Genomic DNA, 19,207 nt, shown 5'->3' with positions numbered 1-19,207 from the left:
CTGAGGTTACTGCAGGGCAGGAAGGTATTTGAAAAGACAGGAAAGTTAAGGCCGATAGAGAACGAATGAATGAATGACTAGGGTTTTTCCTGCATAGAGAATGCGGCCATTTCCATCAAATTTTGTGCCACCTTCAGCTATCGACAAAATTCTGACAGGTGTCTTCATGGAAAACACTATTTTCTAACAAGCATTACACTCTGTGAATTTCTGTCATTTGTAATTGCAGTTGCGTCATTAAGCTAATGTGGTGGCGCTGTATCTTACTCCCAACAGTGCACCGGGAAAGTTGCTATCTAAACTACCAAAGAGGAAGGAATTTCCTCCAGAGTGTCTTTTTTTTTTTTTGCCCCTACAGCAAGAACATGTCAGGGACCCCCCTAATATTTCGTGGCTGTTTCGAACAGGTCAATACTGTTTCTTTTGCATCCAGGCATGTCCAACTTCTTAAAAAGGTTTTCTGAATTAACATTACATCCTATCAGTGTTAAATTTTCAGCTTTGCAGATATGGTTTGTAGAATCAGAGATTCAAGAGATGAGAATCATGGGTGTAGGTGGAACAGTGCAGACATCATCTGATTATTTTAAGCAGTTGAGAAGTAATAATTCATGTCAGTGACGAGATGCGGTAAATTTATCAGATCTGCAAGAAGTGCGCAATCACAAGTAGTGGAAGTTTACATGATTTTAACATCACTTTTTATTCATCTTCCCAGAGTTTCTCAAAAACCTCAGAACCAATGGTTTTGACCCGCATTGGCTGAACCAAGGTATCAGGCTCAGACATAACAAGGAGGGCATGACATGTTACCATTTCCAAAAGCATTGTGCCCCGACGATGCTGCTTGCCGCTGGCTTTGTGAGACAGCCATCCACAAACTACAGGCTGGATACCTTAAGACATCATGACCTGACAGCTATTCATAAAGCAACAATGGAAAAGGACAAACGTGTTAGTCTTACACACCAAGTAATGAGGAGGGTTTCTCCTTATTTCTGTCCAGTCTACCTCTTCAATAGGAATGCCAAAATCAGCTTTGTACAACCACCTCGTTTTATCCATGCTTTCAAGAGTGCAACTGATGAGCAGCCTGTAGAAATTTTTTACAGACTGACTTTTTTGGTATCTCTCAATATCTATATTATTATATAATAATATAGATATTTCAGCTATAGCATCTTTGCTATTTTTGGGTCAATATAATTTCATGGAAATTTCTGCCTTTCCTCTGCTGCAGACTTGTTTTCGAGATCTGTCTCATTGTGTCCATCTGTCTAATTAAAACAAATTAGTTTATCCATTCTTAGGAGACATGTGCCACTATTCATCTGGATATCAATCCTTCAGCAAAATTCCATTTTATTCTGCTCTCTCTGTGAAACTTTATCCTCACATTTTTAAAAAATTCTTTACATCCTCTGCTCACTCTTTCTCTGACTCACTCACTCTCTGTCATCCTGCTTTTTGCCGTGCTTTAAATTGTCTAAATTAGCAGCAGCTTAAGGCCTCGACCTTAAGTAGAGAAAGTGTAGAATTGTCTGGGATCTGTGTGTCTTCTAACACAGAGAGAGAGAGAGAGAGAGAGAAAGAGAGAGAGAGAGAGAGAGAGAGAGAGAGAGAGAGAGAGAGAGAGAGAGAGAGATCCTTGATTGAACTACACAGCTCTCAATCAGAATGACTTGGCACATCTATAAGAATACTACCAATCACTTTCTCAGTCTCACTATTAGTTGTCATCATCATTACCACTCTGTACCACTTAACTCTGTGTGTGTGTGTTTGTGCACGTGTGTGTGTGTTGTGCACCTGTGTTCGTGTATTTTGGGAGGACCAGTTTGATTTATAGCCCTTACTATGGGGTGAGGACATTTTGACCGGTCTTCACACCTTCAAAGGGCTGTTTGAGGGTTAAGACTTGGTTTTAATGTTAAGGTCAGAATTAGGTTTAGGTTAGGGGTAGGATAAATGTTAGTGTTTGGCATTTAGTTGGGATGGTTAACATTAGGGTAAGGGGAAAAGGAATGCGTTATGTTGATGGGAATCCTCACAAAGTTAGTTAGGAGTGTCAGCCCAGCTCTTTGCAGGTAGAAAAATCATAAACAATAAATGGAAAAATAGTTTTTACTTTGGAAGTAACTAAAATAAAATCAGAAAAGTAGCTACTCAGACATTTCGCTGTCCAGAACCTGCATGCTCAATTGCTCACACCTGGTTTCAGTTACTCTGTACTCGTTGGATAGAGCTTTGCTAGGTTTCAAAACACCACGTACTAATAGACAACAGGCATTGATGTCACATTTTCACCTGAGTACACCCCACCGGAGTGAGTATAGAATATAGAAGCCTGTTCCTACTTTCTTTTAGATATTGTCAGCCTGATAACATCAATTTATGTGCTAATTGTGGATATGTTTTTACAATATTTCAGTTTTAGTACATTTAATTCAGAAACACATGCTTCATTAATTTTTACAAAGCAGCTTAGAAATGATCTGTTCAAATTGTTTCTCTTCTCTTTATTCTCCTGAAGTCTGTAAAACTGAATTCAGAAAGAATTCAGACATGCGTCAGTCAAAGCGCAGTTAAGAAGAAGAGATCTAATTAGACAAAAGAAGTAAAAACACCTGTGTGGGTGGACCGTTGCTGTGTCAGGGCTTTAAGTTAAATGTGAATTAGTTCTGTGTCTGTGTCAAAACAGACAACTAACAAAGTTGTGAAGTGTGCATAGAGTAGTTGAAGTTCTTTTGTGTCTGCAGGTGATAAATTAATCTTTTCAATCTAAGGCAAATGCTGGCATTACACTACAAAGAGCTTTTTCAGCTATTATCACAAATCTCCAAGGCAACATCACACATGTATGTAGCTGAGTACCGAGTAAGTAAGAGTGTTTAGTTTTTCTTTAGATTGATAGGTTGAGACATTAATTGAAACATTTTGCTGTCACCAATTATACCCAACTTTAAGCGAAATATTTAAATGGGTGAGTTGAAAACAAAAATCACCATCTGTACAGTTGTCATTAAGGAGGAAATTAGCTATAGAGACATAAACTGTTTTGTACAAGGCTGTAAACAAGTTTTTTTTTTTTTTTAACATGTGAGTCTAGGCCGATTGACTTGCTTTTGGAGTCATCCTCAGGTGGCCATTCAAGGAACCGCAGTTTTTGGCGCTTCCTTGTTAGCTTCAGTTTTCAACCCTGGAGGTTGCCGCTTTACTCTGATACTTAAATGCTACATTGTCATTATTAAATGTGCATAAACTGACTTTTTTGGCCACTTGGGGGCAGGACAACAATCTCTACCCAAAACACTGACATATAGTATAAACTTATAGTTGTTATGGCAAATGTTTTAGCAAATTTACACATTCAGCAGACATCGAGCAATATTAGCATTCATTTGGAATTGTGCTCCAAGCAACCAGACAAAGGTAAGTCCAGTGTGCAGTCTGCACAAACTCCTGAGGGAAATGGCTCTTCACCAGCAAAATAGCTAGTTGCTTACTTGGTCTCTCTGCCATTTGGTGGTTGGAAGCAAATAGTATATATTGTGTTTTTATCAGAACTTTTTAGCTGGAAATAGCTGTCTGCTGTGGCTGGAAATTAGTTTGTGCCTGGTGAAAATGTACCTGAAAGTTAAGTAAAACAGAACAGTTTGCTAAACGCTCCACAGAGTCATAGCAACAATTACATGACAGTAATTTGATCCGTTCTTAATTTAAAAAATACTGATTAGAATTGGTTAATGTTATTCATTACACCTGAGCTCTTCCTGTACAAATGCTAAAGAAATCCAATATGGCTGTCAGTGTTGCACCATATTATAATAGCATTATTAGTATTTGGGATTTGCTGCTCGCTCTCTGGATGTATTTCTTTTCCTTTTAATGTTTCTTCATCTTAATGGTGCTCTCTGAAGTTGAGCAACAGGTACTAATGAACATTTTCAAATAAAAATGTATGAACCTGTAAACAGCTACTGCAATTAAAGTAATTATTAAATTTTTATAATATCGGCGAGGTGAATGCCAGTGCCTTCCGGTATTTACATAAGAGAACATAAACGTGAAATTAAATGTAAATCAACTTGGAGGGGATGGTGGTTCTCTCCCTGGGATGTAGTGGGAGATTAAATTCACATCCGCACACAGAGATGATAGACAGAAATGTAAATGACCTACTTCTACTGCAGGTCAGGATACCAGGAGATCAACCCACACATCGCCCAAGAGCATGTATGAGAACACATATTCATATCCCACTGCAGGATATGCACATGTGCTTTATTTCACACATAAGGTTTGTGGGCTGACCTCTGTGGGTAGAATGATTTATATGTGTCTTGCTTGTGACCTCATCTTTGACTGCACAAACACTGCAGTGCTGTATGTTCAGCTTTTTGGACGAAGAACAAAATAATAAATTCTGTCCTACATGTTGAGACCACCGCTTAAGTGACTTAAGCTGCACTTTCTCTCATGTCACCACAAGAAAGGTGTGACTACATTCTCTGCAGAAACGTTTGCCTTAAAATACAAAGCCAGTATTGTTTGTTCTAAACGGTCAGTTTTTTGAAAGTTTGAATGCCTGTGCCACAGTCTTGTTGTAAATATGATTACTAGTTTCTAATTAAAACATTAACCATTAAATTAAACATATTCAATCTGGCACTTAAATATATATTTAGATGTTTATGGATGTCTTGTCTTAGTCACATGGTAATCAAACCCAAAGTTAAAGGTCCCATATTTTACACTTTTCCTGTGATTTATTTTAAGTGTTGATCCATAAGAAGATATATTAAGATAAGATAGAATCAAAAACCATCTCAGTGTAGTTTTACATCTCCTCTCTAAGGCTTCTCTCTGGAGCTCTAGTAACAACAGAGAGGAGGCTCTGAGCCTCTCTTCTGATTTAGTGCTATGCTATTATTGCCATATATTGTCAATGTACAGACTTACATGACCAACTCTGTACTCACAGGAGTTGTGTGATGACATGATGCTTATAAGTGTCTTCCCCTGTTTCTCTTTCATCTATGCTGGGCATAGTTTCTGGTTTCAATATTGTTTTTTCTACATACTGACTTAAATTGTCCCACAGTGCAATGAAAAAAGTACTGTGCAATTGATAAAACTGGCCGAGACATATCTCCCATTATGCATTGCAGAGACAGGGAAAAAGATCATTTTAGATGTGTGCCAGATGAAAGTTTGAAATAGCTGTTTGAATTTGCCATTTGATGCTTTATTCTCCTCTATATAGAATTCCCCATATAGTGGGTAGTGATGTCTATTTTTAGCCATGCTAATAGCAGCATTGCTCTATGGATGGCAGTGTCGGTCTGTTGGTTGGTCCACCACTTTACTACAGACTGAAATATCTAACAAACCATTGGACTGAAGGCCATTAAATTTGATACCAGTATCCATAGGGCCCAACTTGGATGATCCTCTGTCCTTTCCTCTAGCATCACCAGGGGGTTAGGGTTAGGTTTTCACTTATCTTGTGAAATATTCCAACATCCACTGGATGGAATGGCACAACATGTTATACAGACATTCACACATTGTGTTCTAATGTTTTTGGTAATCCCCTGACGTTTCCTATAGCACCTAGCAGATTCAAATTTCAGGTCTCCACAGCTGTTGGAGGGAATGCGATGAACTTTGGTATCTTTGGATCTTTGGTACTTTTATATCCCCCACAGAATGGTTACTAATTACTCTGGCGATCCTCTGACTTTTACTGTAGCACTGTCATCAGGTCAGAATTTCAGTTTGTCCAACACAAATACCTAATAACCTAATGACTTTCCTGTCGGCTTCAGTTCTAATTGTGTTTAGAGTTAATGAGCTAATGTCACATTATCACTGTGACCATGTTAGTATGGTTGGTGTTATTAGCTCAAACCACCATGCTGTCAATGTACAATCTCACAGAGCTGCTACAGCTTTAGATGCTTAGTCTTTTTATAATCGTCAAGGTTTACAGTTTAATCACTAAGGCTAAGAGGAGTTAGGTATTATTGCTACTTCCACAGACAGTTGAGTAAAAAAAAACACTGGACTGATTTCCTCAATCAGGTGTTTGATTAAAAAACAATATGTATACAATACCAATATATCCGCCAATATATCCCCCAAAATGATAGTTACAGGATGACTAGCTCTTGACATTTAGATGATATAATTTCCCATCAGGCATGAATCGGTTGCAGTCATCCCCTATATTCTGTCTTTGTTTGATTATACGGTTATCTTTGTGACCCAGCCCTATCTAATATCCCACGTTTTTATGTTGACGATATGAAACCTGAGTGTCAAAGTGTCCAGTGTTCTTAGCAATCTTAGAAATGCTTCAGCTGCTCTGTCCTGTGTGTAGGCATGGTTTTAGATTGAAAATGACCCCCAGGTTAACATTACAGGAATGAAATACGTGTGGGGGTGTGTGATTGTGTACGTGTGTTTTCATAATAGAGGCCAGTTAAGTTCAAGTTTGATTAACAAGCAACACACCGATTTACACACACACACACACACACACACACACACACACACACACCAAATTGTTGTATATCTTGTTAACATGCCAAAACCTCACTAGGCTTGTTATTGTGCCTACAGATTTTTCTGAACCACATGTACCACAACTGCACATCTTTTACCTTCCCTTGAAGGATTAAATGTGATTAAACATATGTGTAGAAAAACTGTTTTTGTATTTGTTCCTGATGTAGGTAGCCGCTGTCCTTGAAACCAAATCTCTGAAAGAAACCTTTAAATGGCATCAATATGTCCCAATTATTGTGGTAACTGCAGAAAGCAAAAGCATGTGGACTGAATAACAAAGCTAGAAAATAAAGCAAAATTCAATCAAACTTTTTTGATGACTGGGTGCACCTGTGAATATCCCTCAGTTTTTCATCTCCTTCAAACTGCATAACTTCTTTGTACTGTAGAATTATTTCTTTTCTCTTTTTTAACGCTCATTCACAAAGCTGTAAAACTGTAATTCTGTAGTTCATCAAAAGCTTTGCTAAGACATACATAATCTATATATTTATAGCAGTGAATAACGTGTGCTCATCTCTCCCTTCTCTGTTTGTCCACAGCACAAAGACCCCTAAGCGGGCTGTGTTTGCAGGGAGCATGCAGCTGCTGGCTGGCATCAAGCTGTGCACAGGCAGAGTTCTCACCAACCACCCCCATTATGAAGATAAAGACCTGCGGGAGAGAACCAGACAGGTAACGTAGGCTGCACTATACTGTCAAACACACATAGGGGTGTGGGAACTACCACAGGGGCTGCGAGATAACAAATTCAATTCAAGACCATTTGATGCTGGTTGTCCATCTAAGTTGAAAATTCACTAAAGCCCTTCCCTGAACAGCTCAACAATTGTTGGGAACTATAACTCTGCACGGCAGGTCTGTCAAGGTCAGGCTTTCTCTACACGCTGAAATATTAGAAAGAGTGATTTTTGCCATTTTTTAATGTTGTTTATTTTTATGCTATAACATAACTTGTAGGTTTTATGCAACATAATTTGACACAGAATAAAAACATCTCAAGAACAGCACAAAACACTGGTGCATGGAAAAATGTCGCTTCCGTAAGTATTAAGAACGCTTCTCCTATTATTTTGTAGATTAAATTTTAAACTGATAAAATGGCCATTTTGACCGATCAATCCACACCCTACGCAAATTTATTAAAGATCAAAAACATAAGACTATCATGTAAAAGATTATTCAGACCCTTAATTCAGTAATTTGTTGAAGCCCATTTGCCAGCAACAACAGCTTTTTGGGTAAGTTTCTCGAAACTTTGCACACCTGGATTTGGCCAGTTTATCCCATTCGTCATGGAAGATCTTATCAAGTTCTGTCAGATTTGATGGCAACCGTCTATGAACTGCCAGGTTCCTCCACAGATGTTCTCAAAACAGGAAGACCAGGTTGCAGTTCACAAAAACACAAAAAAAGAAGTTGGTAGAGGTCTGGAACACAGTTTGTGGACTGACGAATGTACGACGACTGCAACCAAAGCTTTTCAGGGTGAAAAGTTAATCACCTGATCTTAATCTGTTGTATTCCACTTGCTGAACACTAGACTAAAGGCAGAGAGACCCCACAACAATAAAGAGCTGAAGGAGGCTGCAGGAAGGCTTAGGAGAGTATCATCAGGAAAGATGCAAAGCGCCTGGTGATATCTGTGGGTCAAAGGATTTTCCACATTATATTATATATGATAATTTTGTTTGATCTCCTATGTATCTGTTCAATTACTTAACTTTGGAAACTATGTATTAAAAAGCTATTTCTCCCACACAGTTCTTTTTAAATTGATGTAAACCTATTCAAATGAAAGCTGCAGGGATTTTAATGTAATATCCTTTTTTTTCCAATTGAATGTGCTGAAGTATGGAGCCTTATGAACAAAAAATGTGTAACTGTCCAAATACTTACAGTCTGGATTATACAGATCAGGTTATGAAAGGCATGTGGTGATTTTGTCAGGTATAAGTGTATGTCATCAGCATATAGACTTAGTTTTATGTTCTATTAATGTAGTCTGGAATCCAGTGATGTTATGTTTTACAGATTTCTGGTCTAATTTATTGTTGAGAGCAATAGCAGGTTTTTGGAATTACACAAAGGCTTCCATGTTCTTAAATAACCTTTTTGAGTAAATTGGTCTTTTTTGGTGTAATGTAGCATTCTTTTTACTCTTAAGGAGACCTTTGAGAAAATGACATTTGGATACATTCTTAGCATTACTTGAAGCAGCACCTTTGGCTTCACTTTTTTCTTTTTCCACTGTCGGAGTTTGTCTTTCAAATAGTGCTGACTGAATATTAACAGACCATAATGCAGAGAGCAAAGAGCTCCTTTTGTGAACACTGGTCTGAAGTTAGTTGTGAAGTTCTGAAGTTGTCCTGGTGTGACTGTGGCCAGCTGTGCTTTCTCTTTTAGGAGGCTGTTAGATTTGGTTCAGGTGATAAGCAGGGCAGATTATAATTGGTCCAGTCTCTTAACCTCCTACTGTAGTGACTCTTCTCATAGCTCTTGTTTCTTTTATCATATTATCTTTCCTCTCATGCAGCTTTAGCCAAGTCTCATAAAATATGAGCTGAAGTTTTAAGGGAAGGATGTCCACTCCTTTTAAAATAGTCAATAAAAGTCTTGTCTTCAGGTGTTATAATTGATATTATTGCAATAACAGTTTATCAAATGACAGTGTGAAGTGTGCCTCTATTGAAGTACACCATCCCCCAATTGTGAAGGAACTGAGAGAGAATCATTCATTTTTGGAGTCCAATTAATCAGTCTTATATCAGAAGCAGTGATTTCTTAATTTCAATCATCGCCGATCTCAAAGGGACGCACAGTGCAACACCTGGGTCAAGTTAAAGATGTTTATTAACTAATCCACTAACACAGAGGAAATGCAATGTCTGATAACCATAATGGTTTAAACTGAAGCAGTTGATCACTATTATCAATTACCTGGTGATATGTGATAGGAGGACCTGGGCGATGGGGGAAGAGAATAAGCTTCTCTTATGTATAGCACACTTATTACTCACAGTTACGGAACTGTTAACTGCTGAAATGAAAGCTAAATGTTTATTTTGACATCAAACCAGTCAAGAGAGAAGTGTAGATGGAGTTGCCTATTTTGCGTTGTGCTGCGCTGTGGAGGCTTGAACCCAAAACAGCTGATGTTGCTGTCAGCAGTCTTTGACAGCAGACTCTGGGTGGATCCTCCTGGAGGTGTCGGCCGTTACCAAGGTGACGGGTTCTGCTGGTATCTCTCAGTTGTTTCAGCTTTAAGAAAAGTCTGCTAGCAGACTTTCTTCCTTGGGCACTCTTGAGATCTTGTTAGGTGATTCTGGGCAGGCATGTAGCCGGTGGGCAGGAGGTTGATGACAGAATAAACCTTTATTGTTACTTGACTTTGTTAGATACCTTTAGAGGGAATTGGCAAAACGACACTAAAAACTTGACAAATGTTCTAAACAAAAATCAAACAAAGGAAACTTGGTCTGAGAGTAGATAACAAGGAGAACAAAGAACAAGTGGATAAAAAGAACAGAGTATAGAAGTATGGAGTATGAAAGTGAAAGTAACAGACAAAACAAGGCAAGAGCATCATAAGATCCGGCTGTTTTATCCTCGGGCTGTGTTTCCCATTACACCTTTCCCTCTTTTTCTTTGTCTTGATCACAGACGAGAATAATTTTTTATAAACTTTGACTTGTTTTACTTTAGTTTTATACGTGAATGTTGCATATCCTTCTTCCACCATGACCCATTTACTTCCAACAAGTTGATAGCCTATGTGAAAATACATCAATGTCACATGCAACAAAACATGGATAAGAAAGAAACAAAGAAAATTCATAAACTAAACTGAGAAATAACCATTTCTAACACTATTAATAAGCGAATGAGGATACAGTCTCTTAATTATTAATAATAAAATGATACAAAAATAAATACAAAACTGTCTATTCCCTGGAGGACACAAAGTCAGGAGTGAGCCCTAGGTGGCAGTGTGGTTACATGGTAGATGCTAGAAATTTGGATTTTTATTTATGTCATGATGCTAAAATCTGACGGATTTGTGTGACAGAGCTGAAAACTGTTCATTTTCATCATGTGACCACGGTGGAGGAGGAGGAGAGTGTAGTGTGGATTCATTGTTGACTTATTATGACGTTTCTATCTTTGCCCACAAGCGTTTGTCGTCGAGCAATCAATATGCAACTCTCCCCACTGAAGACTGATGTGCGACAGTGCTGGCTGCCAAAGTTGCCGGGACTTCCGCTACTTTCTCTTATTTTCCTCCAGACGCTCTCCTTTCTGCTGCCGTGTATAGTCATGGTGTCAGTGAGTCTCAGGGAAGTTTTCACTGAAGTTGAAACATTTCCAGCTCGAGCAGATGTACCTCGTCTCCGTCTAAATTTGAGGCGCCCAGAGCAAATTTATTTAGTTTGTCCTCGTTCCTGTTTTGCAATTGACTTTGTTGCAACTATGCTGCCTCCAGATATCACTTTGTGCTATAAAATACAGCATTCAACACTTTTTATTGTTTTTTTTGGTTGTAGTTTATGGCCAGTTAAGGTGTTATGTTATTATAATACTCCATATGACATATGGAGAGTATGCCATCAGACATACGTTATTTATATTCCCCAGAACATGTTCATTCTTCAGTTTGGTAAAACGAGCTGATTTATTTATTCATTTGTGTGAAAAATGAACAGTGACACTGAAAACTGAAAAGTCAGACTCTTTGCCATAGCAGTGTTTAAATGTTGTTAAACATTATTTGACCTTTTATTTCTTTTGTTATTGTAGTAATGTGCAGCCTTACGATATTATTGAGACTAGAATCAAACCGAATTTTCTTCCTTTTCCAGAGCCTGCTGTTGCTCTGATCGTAGCCTCTTCCCCACATGGAAAAAAAACCTGTATTGTGCAACTGCAGCTAACGTCACCCATCCATCTCACTCAACTCTGTGCTAATGTCTTACGTGAAAGACCAGGGAATTGTCTGTAGATGGGGCCAGTGACCTGCAGTGATTGTGTGAATGAATATAGGATCAGTAGATGCAGCGAGTATAAGGTGCATCCATTAAGTCAGGTTGAGTAGTAATGTAGGAAAAATGGAGCCTAAAAATGCTGTGTTCCAGTAAAGGAGAGATGAATGGTGGCGCTTGCACTCGAGTGCATCTTGGTAATGTATGTAATATAATGCGGATGCGGGTTTTCACTCTCATTAATGGAGGAAACCACTTTTCAAAACAAGCTGAGTAGATGCGGTGTTTCCATTTTATTCACATTATTTTACCAATTAACTGACATTTTATATGGTGTTGTGTGTACATTGTCTTTGTTTGTGTGGATTCTCTTTGGTCTTTGTGTCTTTTTCTTCCATTTGTTCTTCACATGCCTGTTGTTATAGTTGTCCATAAATGTGCATGTTGACAGGATCATTAGACACCCAAAACACTGATCACAAAAACTTCTCCAAGCTCAAATATGCTATAAACATACAACTGTTACTGTTATCTGCTTGTGTCTGCTTCTGCTTTCTGTGTGTCTTCTTCACAATGAGCAGGAAGTAATGTGTGGGTCATTTCTTGCGTAGCTGAGCCTATGTTTTGCCTCCCAGCGGGAAGTCAGCCATGCTGAGCCGTTGGCGAGGCCGGAGCTTAGTGTGGAGCTCATTAATGATCCACGACACTGGTGCAGACCTTCTGGGCTCTGAGTGTGTGTGTGTGTGTGTGAGTGTGTGTGTGTGTGTGTGTGTGTGTGTGTGTGTGTGTGTGTGTGTGTGTGTGTGTGTGTGTGTGTGTGTGTGTGTGTGTGTGTGTGTTATTGAGGAGCTTAAATTCCAGCTTAATTTGTGTTTCACTACAAAATAATTCATTAGTGGAACAAGAACACAGCTTTTCTTGTCACCTATGTGTTTTATGCTCTTAATTCGCAGACCTAGCAGGCTTACATGCTGTACTGGGAGCAACAGGTTTCAAGTTTTATACTTGTGTGTTAGAGTGTGTGAACTATGGCGCAAGTACACTCTTAGTTATGGGCTGTTGTTGAGTGTGTTTTTTCCAAATAAATGTGTATTTTATATTTGTGGGTTTGAAGGATAAGGTTGTGTTATTCCATATTTTTTTGTTCTGATCAACAAATCCCATGAATTAGTCCATCTCTCAATACTGATATACTACTTACTTTGTCTGTGACTACAGCAAGTCACTGTAGTCTTAACAACCATTAACTGAACAGGATGAAATAGTGAATTTGTTAGGAACTATTTTCATTGGTGGATTAATACACATATGGTGCTCTAGTGGGAATATAGTGTGACTAAAACTATTTAATTATTAATAGTTTGAGGAATCATTTGTTAAATGATTAAATTTAACAATTTAATAAAATTTAATAATCTAATCTAATCTAATAATTTAAATGATTAGCCCCATGCACATAATTTCCAGTTATTGTGCCATGTTTCCAGCTCACTACAGCTGAAAAATGATAATAAACTGAAGCAAAGACAATAGAACTCAAAAACAAAAGGTTTAGATTTTTACCAATGCTAGGTATGGCTGCTAAACATGCTAAACATCCGCATGTTGGCAGCGGTTAACATAACCATAGACTCCTACTATTGTTGGACAGTATTTACTGCAGCATAAAAAAGAAACAGAAATTCACAAAAGATTTTTAAATGCACAAACAATAAAACAGTGATTGTCAGCCCTCAGATTGTAACACCCAGTAGTAGTAAACTGAGTTTTCGGGCACCAAGGAACCAGTTGAGGTCACTATAGTGAATACATTTTCTACTCAGAATTCAGAAATTCAAATAAAAGGTTGAGTTAATATATAGGGTTAATATATTGCTCTGAATAGTCACAGCCGAGGTGTTGGTGTAGAAACTTGTTGGATTGTCTCTTCAGTAATCCACTCTTCCTTTCAACAAAAACCCATTTAAAGTCGACTGTGCTGAGTTTTATCCCTGATAAACATCTGCAGGAGAAAATTCTGTTCCTCTGTACTTGCAGCTTACATAATTTGTCCATTTAAACCTGCTGTTGTGTGAAATTGGTCAAAAGATGTCTTTCATCTGTTCCACATAAAAGATGAACCACAACAGATTTCAGAAAGCTGAGTTCTGTTCTGGTAATTTTTTAATTTTTTTTCTCCCTCTGATTTTTGTTTCACTTCTAATTGTTTTCAGAGTTTTTCTGGAAGCATATTATAATTGAATCAAACCAACTTCCATCAAAACTCTTAATTCAAAGTAAATGTGCCTGGTAATTGTGTTCCAGGAGAGAAGTTTTCTCCTTCCAACAATATTGGTGTTAAATTATAAAGCCAGATGATCTTTAGGCAAAAAAGCAATCACACAAGTGCACACAAACCTAAATAAATCCACTTGTCTTCTTCTGTGTGTGTGTGTGTGTGTGTGTGTGTGTGTGTGTGTGTGTGTGTGTGTGTGTGTGTGTGTGTGTGTGCGTGCGTGTGTGTGAGCAGGTGTATCAGGTGTACGGCCGTCGCTCCCCGGAGGAAGTCCATGACATCCTGAAGGCTGTCGGGGCCGACTACGTGGTGCTGGAAAATAGCATCTGTTACGAGCGGAGGCACAGGCGAGGCTGCAGACTGCGGGACCTGCTCGATCTGGCCAATGGACATGTGGGTGGCATTTATTTAACATGACTCATTGTAGCTGTGTGTGTTTGTGTTACTATATCGGTGGGGTCGGGAAACTGGGAGGCCACGGGAACTTTGTGGGGATCAAAATGCTGGACCCTACAAGTTTAAAGGGCTGTTTGAGGGTTAGGGTAAGGGGCTAGGACAGAGGTTAGCAAGTAAGTTTGACCTCTGGCCAATTTTTTTTTCTTATCCATTAAATGGCGGGCCAGAAAATAATCAAAGGCTAATCTAAGATATTGATAAAAATGCAACTGAAATGTACTTTTACTGTTCACATATGTGGCGCTGTGGCCCACAGTCACAGATGGGGGTGGTAAAGAGATTATATGATAATCTTTTTGGCTGGAACCACAATCCACGATCTTGCTCATCATCTGCATTCTGGTTCCGCTCTGATTTTATTCTAAAAGTCCTGACTGGAAGTTGTGATTCCTGACTTTCCGCTGCTTTGACACTTCTTTCGGATGTTGGTCAGCTCGTCCACCCACAGTCACAAATTATATGTTTGACTGACTGATTTGGTGTTATTTTTTTCACGTCACACATTATATTTCCTCTCCGTCAGAGGTTTGTCAAGCAAGCAATAGAACCTTTTGAACATCCTTTCAGAAGATTTCAGAATAAAAGCTTTTCTCGAGCTTTTCTATGATTCTGTGGGTAACTGTTGCTGCTCAGACGGGGAGCTATTTTAGCAACAGGGATCTATTTTTTTAGATTAAAAGAAAATCATATGATCAAAATAATCTGACAGGCCAGATATTAATGCCGCCAGTTGCCGACCACTGGGGTAGGGAATGCATTATGTCAATGATGGATCCCCACAAAAATAGCTGTGTGTGTGTGTGTGTGTGTGTGTGTGTGTGTGTGTGTGTGTGTGTGTGTGCGCGCGCGCGCGTGTGCGCGCGCGTGCGTGCGTGCGTGCGTGTGTGTGTGTGTGTGTGCGTGCGCGCACCGTCCTCTCTGCCAGCCTCTGTGACTGGGTGAAAACCTGTCAGCCTCTGCAAAGATCAATAGTCTCACTCCTCACTGTCTCTCACTCTCTTGCTGTCCCTCTCTCTTTCATTCCGCAGCCACCCCCCTCAAACTCCCTCCGTCTCCCCCTTATTTTGATGTCGGATGCCTTGCACTGGCTATTTGGATTACTAGAGGCGAGACAAGCTTCAATCTGGCTGTCTGGCTCAGTGTGGTGTAAGACACATGAAACACTGGGTTGATGTTTGTGTTTGTGACGCCGTAAATGTCACACAGCATACACCACACCTGAAGACAGCTTTATTGAAGGAATGCTGGGTGTAAATCCGTTTCTTTTTCTTTCTTTCTTTCTTTCTTTCTTTCTTTCTTTCTTTCTTTCTTGAAAGAAACATGGTATTAATATAGAGAATAAAAAGCAACCCCTCAAAGGGATGAAGCCTATAACTAATGGATGGATTTCAAACTCCTTTTTTTTTACACAATATTTTACAAACTCCTGCTCCAGCTGTAATGGATATCAAAGTTCAAACCAAGAAAATATCAGAATTCTCTCCTGCTGCTGCGTCTGTCTTTTCAAACAACAGGTGGTCCAAATTATTGACTTGAATAAATCTAAAAGAATTTGACTTTACTTTGTTTCTGCACATTTTATGTGTTTTACTTTATGGTTATTTGGTTGAGGTAGTAGTTTTATATAGAAATGTAACAACTCAAAACAGCTTCTAATTTCTGAAAATTAAATCAAAGGCCAAGTGTGGTTTTTAAAGCCCCTGAAAATGTCTTAAACTAAGTATAACATAAAATATTCATGATGAAATGAGCAACAATCTTTTGAACTTTGTTTGGAAAACAGCTTTAGGTTTTATTTATTAAGAGCTTAACAGTCAAAAAAATCAGCTACTCTGCTTCATCAGGATGATTGGCGTCGTCCTGGAAACATAAGCAAATCACATTTTGATTTAAAGTTTGCTTCACAATGACCGAGCACCCCTCTTCCAAGTGAGTCCATTTGAAAAGAGAGAAGGGAGCAAGATCAAAAACACAACGGACAAAAATCTCTCAACCAAACCTGTTGCAACTTTGGCAGAAAATAATTCCTTTAACACTGATGATCAGCGTCTCATTCAGTTTGTAGTTTTTTGTTTGTTTTCTACAAAACCAAACAGGATTATTTTTTTATAAGGCTGAAAAAACATTTTCTAGTCTTCACTGCTTGTTCCATCAAGGCTCACATACAACAGTCCATCACCCCAGCGTCTCTATGAGTAGCTGAAGTTGTAACAAAGTTGCACTTCTTCTTTACATTCAGTCTGGGGGCAGAATCTATACATTGTGTTCACAGAGGGTGTCAAGTTAAGTATTATTTATATAATATATATATATATATATATATAGCAATCAATAATAATAATTTCAAAAACCTGATGTATTGATTGATGATCAGAGGTGGACAAAGTACACAACTCCTGGTCAAACATTACTCCAATACATCTGAAGGTAGTTCAGTCAAAGTTTTACTTGAGTTAAAGTACTGGAGTACTTTCTTTTAAAATACTTTAAAAGTTCAAAAGTACATTTCTTTATGTCAATGCATTGTAAATAACTAGCCGACTGTAAATAAATAGCTTGTGGATTACAATAAATAATATAATATATGTAATATAATATAATATAATATGATATAAAGATGATAGAAATGTCCATAACTCACAATTGAATCAGCAAAAGCACAATGTAACTGCTACAATCTATCTGTTTATAAGTTTATCTGGAATTAAATTAACATTACCTCGACATGTTTTCAAATTTCTTTAGGCAGTGATGTTTGGTCGTGGTAAACACAGCAAACATTTAAAACTAAAGGAATCTTTCTTCATTTCTAAAACTTCAAACATGGACTTAAGCTAAGGCCCTGGGTGCTCTGGCTCAGAATCTCCTGCCTCATGTTTGTCTCGTAGCCATCGTTAGGACGCTGACGGGTTCAAACTCAGCTGTTCAAAAACAGCTGAGTTTGAACTGAGCTTTTTCTCCTATGATGAACACAGTGTACGGCCTATTGTATTTTCTAAATAACAGAAAATTAATTCCACGGAAATATAGTGGAGTCAAAAAAACAACACTCAAGTAAAGTAACTTGAAAATATACCTAAGTACGGTATAGTGAATGTTCTTCATTACTGTCTTCATTACTGCCTGATGAATATACATCATTGTTAACCTTCTGCCCTTCTTGTCGCTGTTGATTATGCCGTGCTCATCCTCCTCTCCCTCTGTACCGTCAGATCATGGATGGACCTGGAGAGAACGACCCAGACCTTGTCCCCGCCTCCCACCCTCGATTTTGCGAGGCCATCAAGACGGATGCAGCGGCTTACAGCGCTCTGTTCACCAGAACATTCCACAACAAAACCTTCCACGTGTACCGGGTCAAGAAGAAACGCAAGAAAAGCACCAAGAACTCGTCAGAGCCCAGCGCGACTCTGTAGCCGGAGCAGGGCTGTAAGAAAAAAAAACCCCGTCAGAGGCCAGAGAGAAGAGAGACGGAGGAGAAGAAGAAGATAAAAAGCACTGAATCCTCGCCGTTCCTCTGTCTCCTCTCTGCACCGCGCCCAGCTGTGATCATGCCTGTTATTTTTTTAACACATGGCTCTGTGAACTGTGGTGTCAGAGCAGTGGGCCAGTTCAGGCTCGGGGCAGCGCTGTTTTAGTTAGAGAGGTGTGGAAGCACCTGTAGGAGTACTGCTTTGGGTTGTTCTGTCTCCATCTGTCCACCTGCTCTCCTCAGGGGTCTGAACACCACAAGCAACTACTAATCGTTTAGTTCCATTCGAAATAATCATCGTTTCTGCACAGAGTATCATGAAATGACCAAAACACAGAATTATTGTTGTCTCGTTCATCCAGAGTCGGCTCAGGGTTCAATAACATGTTTCTAGATCCAGCATCAGATCAGAGTCCTTAAAAATCTTTCATCAAACTTTTAAAACGGTAAAATACTCAGTACACTGTGATAGAAAGCTTATCGGCATATGCAGTGTATATTACATGTTTCCTATTGGGATCTTCTTTACAAATTAAAATATGGAGAGAAAATAAAAGATTTGCTGAAAGATTCTGTGGAGTTTAACAAATGTGGGGATTTTGAACGACTTGGAGCTGGATCCAACATGGCTATTGGAGCCCAACCTTAATTCACTATTTTTCTTTTATACACAAAACATTTTTTTGAATGTGCAAGTTGCCAACGCAGTTCTGATGTATTTCAGTTCTTAAGGGTAGACATTTATAGACATTACACATAAAATAAGCTATCCAACTTTGGTAAACGTGCACACTGCCAGTTATTCAATGTGCTTTATTTGCACAGTGTTGATTAAAACTGAAGCAATGGGCTTCTTCTTAATACTCCAACATTAGAAAAAGAAAAGAAGACGCCACACATCTAAAAAGCGAAGGTAGCCTCCGCAATCCCCCCCAAAGGTCAGCGTTGTCAAGACGACTTGTTATTGGTAGAAGGCGCAAAGTTTGTGGCACATGGATTTATTTTTAGCATTCCTGTGATTGAATCCACCAATTCTGGCGATTCTAATAAAATTCATTAATTACCCAGAATCACCCAAAAGTTTCTGGTGTGTCTGGGACCTTATGATTTGATCCACGGCACTTTTACACCTGGTTGTTTCTGTTTGTTTAAAAATTAAGCATCAAAGTTAAGCTTTTTCAGATCTGTCAACCATATCAGTCTTCTCAAAGTGCCATGAGTCACATAGATCCATCTATGTGGGAGTAAACTCCACCCACCAATGAAGACCAGGAAAAAATAATAAGTTGAACTTTACTTGGGATTGTGTTGATTGTCAAACTACTATTTCTTTTAATGCTTATTCCAAACTAGTATTTTCATATTTGAGTTTCTAATAAAAAAAAAGAAAGAAAAAAAAAAGAAAAAGATAGGAAAAAAAGCACATTACTCACAAAAACTTGACTGTGTTGT

The 19,207-nt window shown here is 38.6% G+C and overlaps 1 protein-coding gene across 3 annotated transcripts in view; it reads left to right on the top strand.

Annotated features, from left to right (window-relative positions):
* Nucleotides 1-17,962, top strand: part of dpy19l3 (dpy-19 like C-mannosyltransferase 3) — a 65,234-nt gene extending 47,272 nt beyond the window's left edge. For all 3 annotated transcript variants that reach the window (XM_056399792.1, XM_056399710.1, XM_056399858.1), the window contains 3 exons: nt 7,116-7,248; nt 14,062-14,220; nt 17,496-17,962. In XM_056399792.1, coding sequence (XP_056255767.1) covers nt 7,116-7,248; nt 14,062-14,220; nt 17,496-17,699 — 496 coding nt within the window. In that variant the 3' untranslated portion in view covers nt 17,700-17,962. The remainder of the gene's footprint in view (nt 1-7,115; nt 7,249-14,061; nt 14,221-17,495) is intronic.
* The last annotated feature ends 1,245 nt before the right edge of the window (nt 17,963-19,207 follow it).

Source organism: Seriola aureovittata, chromosome 1, assembly GCF_021018895.1.
Source record: "Seriola aureovittata isolate HTS-2021-v1 ecotype China chromosome 1, ASM2101889v1, whole genome shotgun sequence".
Taxonomy (NCBI): Eukaryota; Metazoa; Chordata; class Actinopteri; order Carangiformes; family Carangidae; genus Seriola; species Seriola aureovittata.
This window is presented reverse-complemented; position numbering and strand designations above follow the sequence as displayed.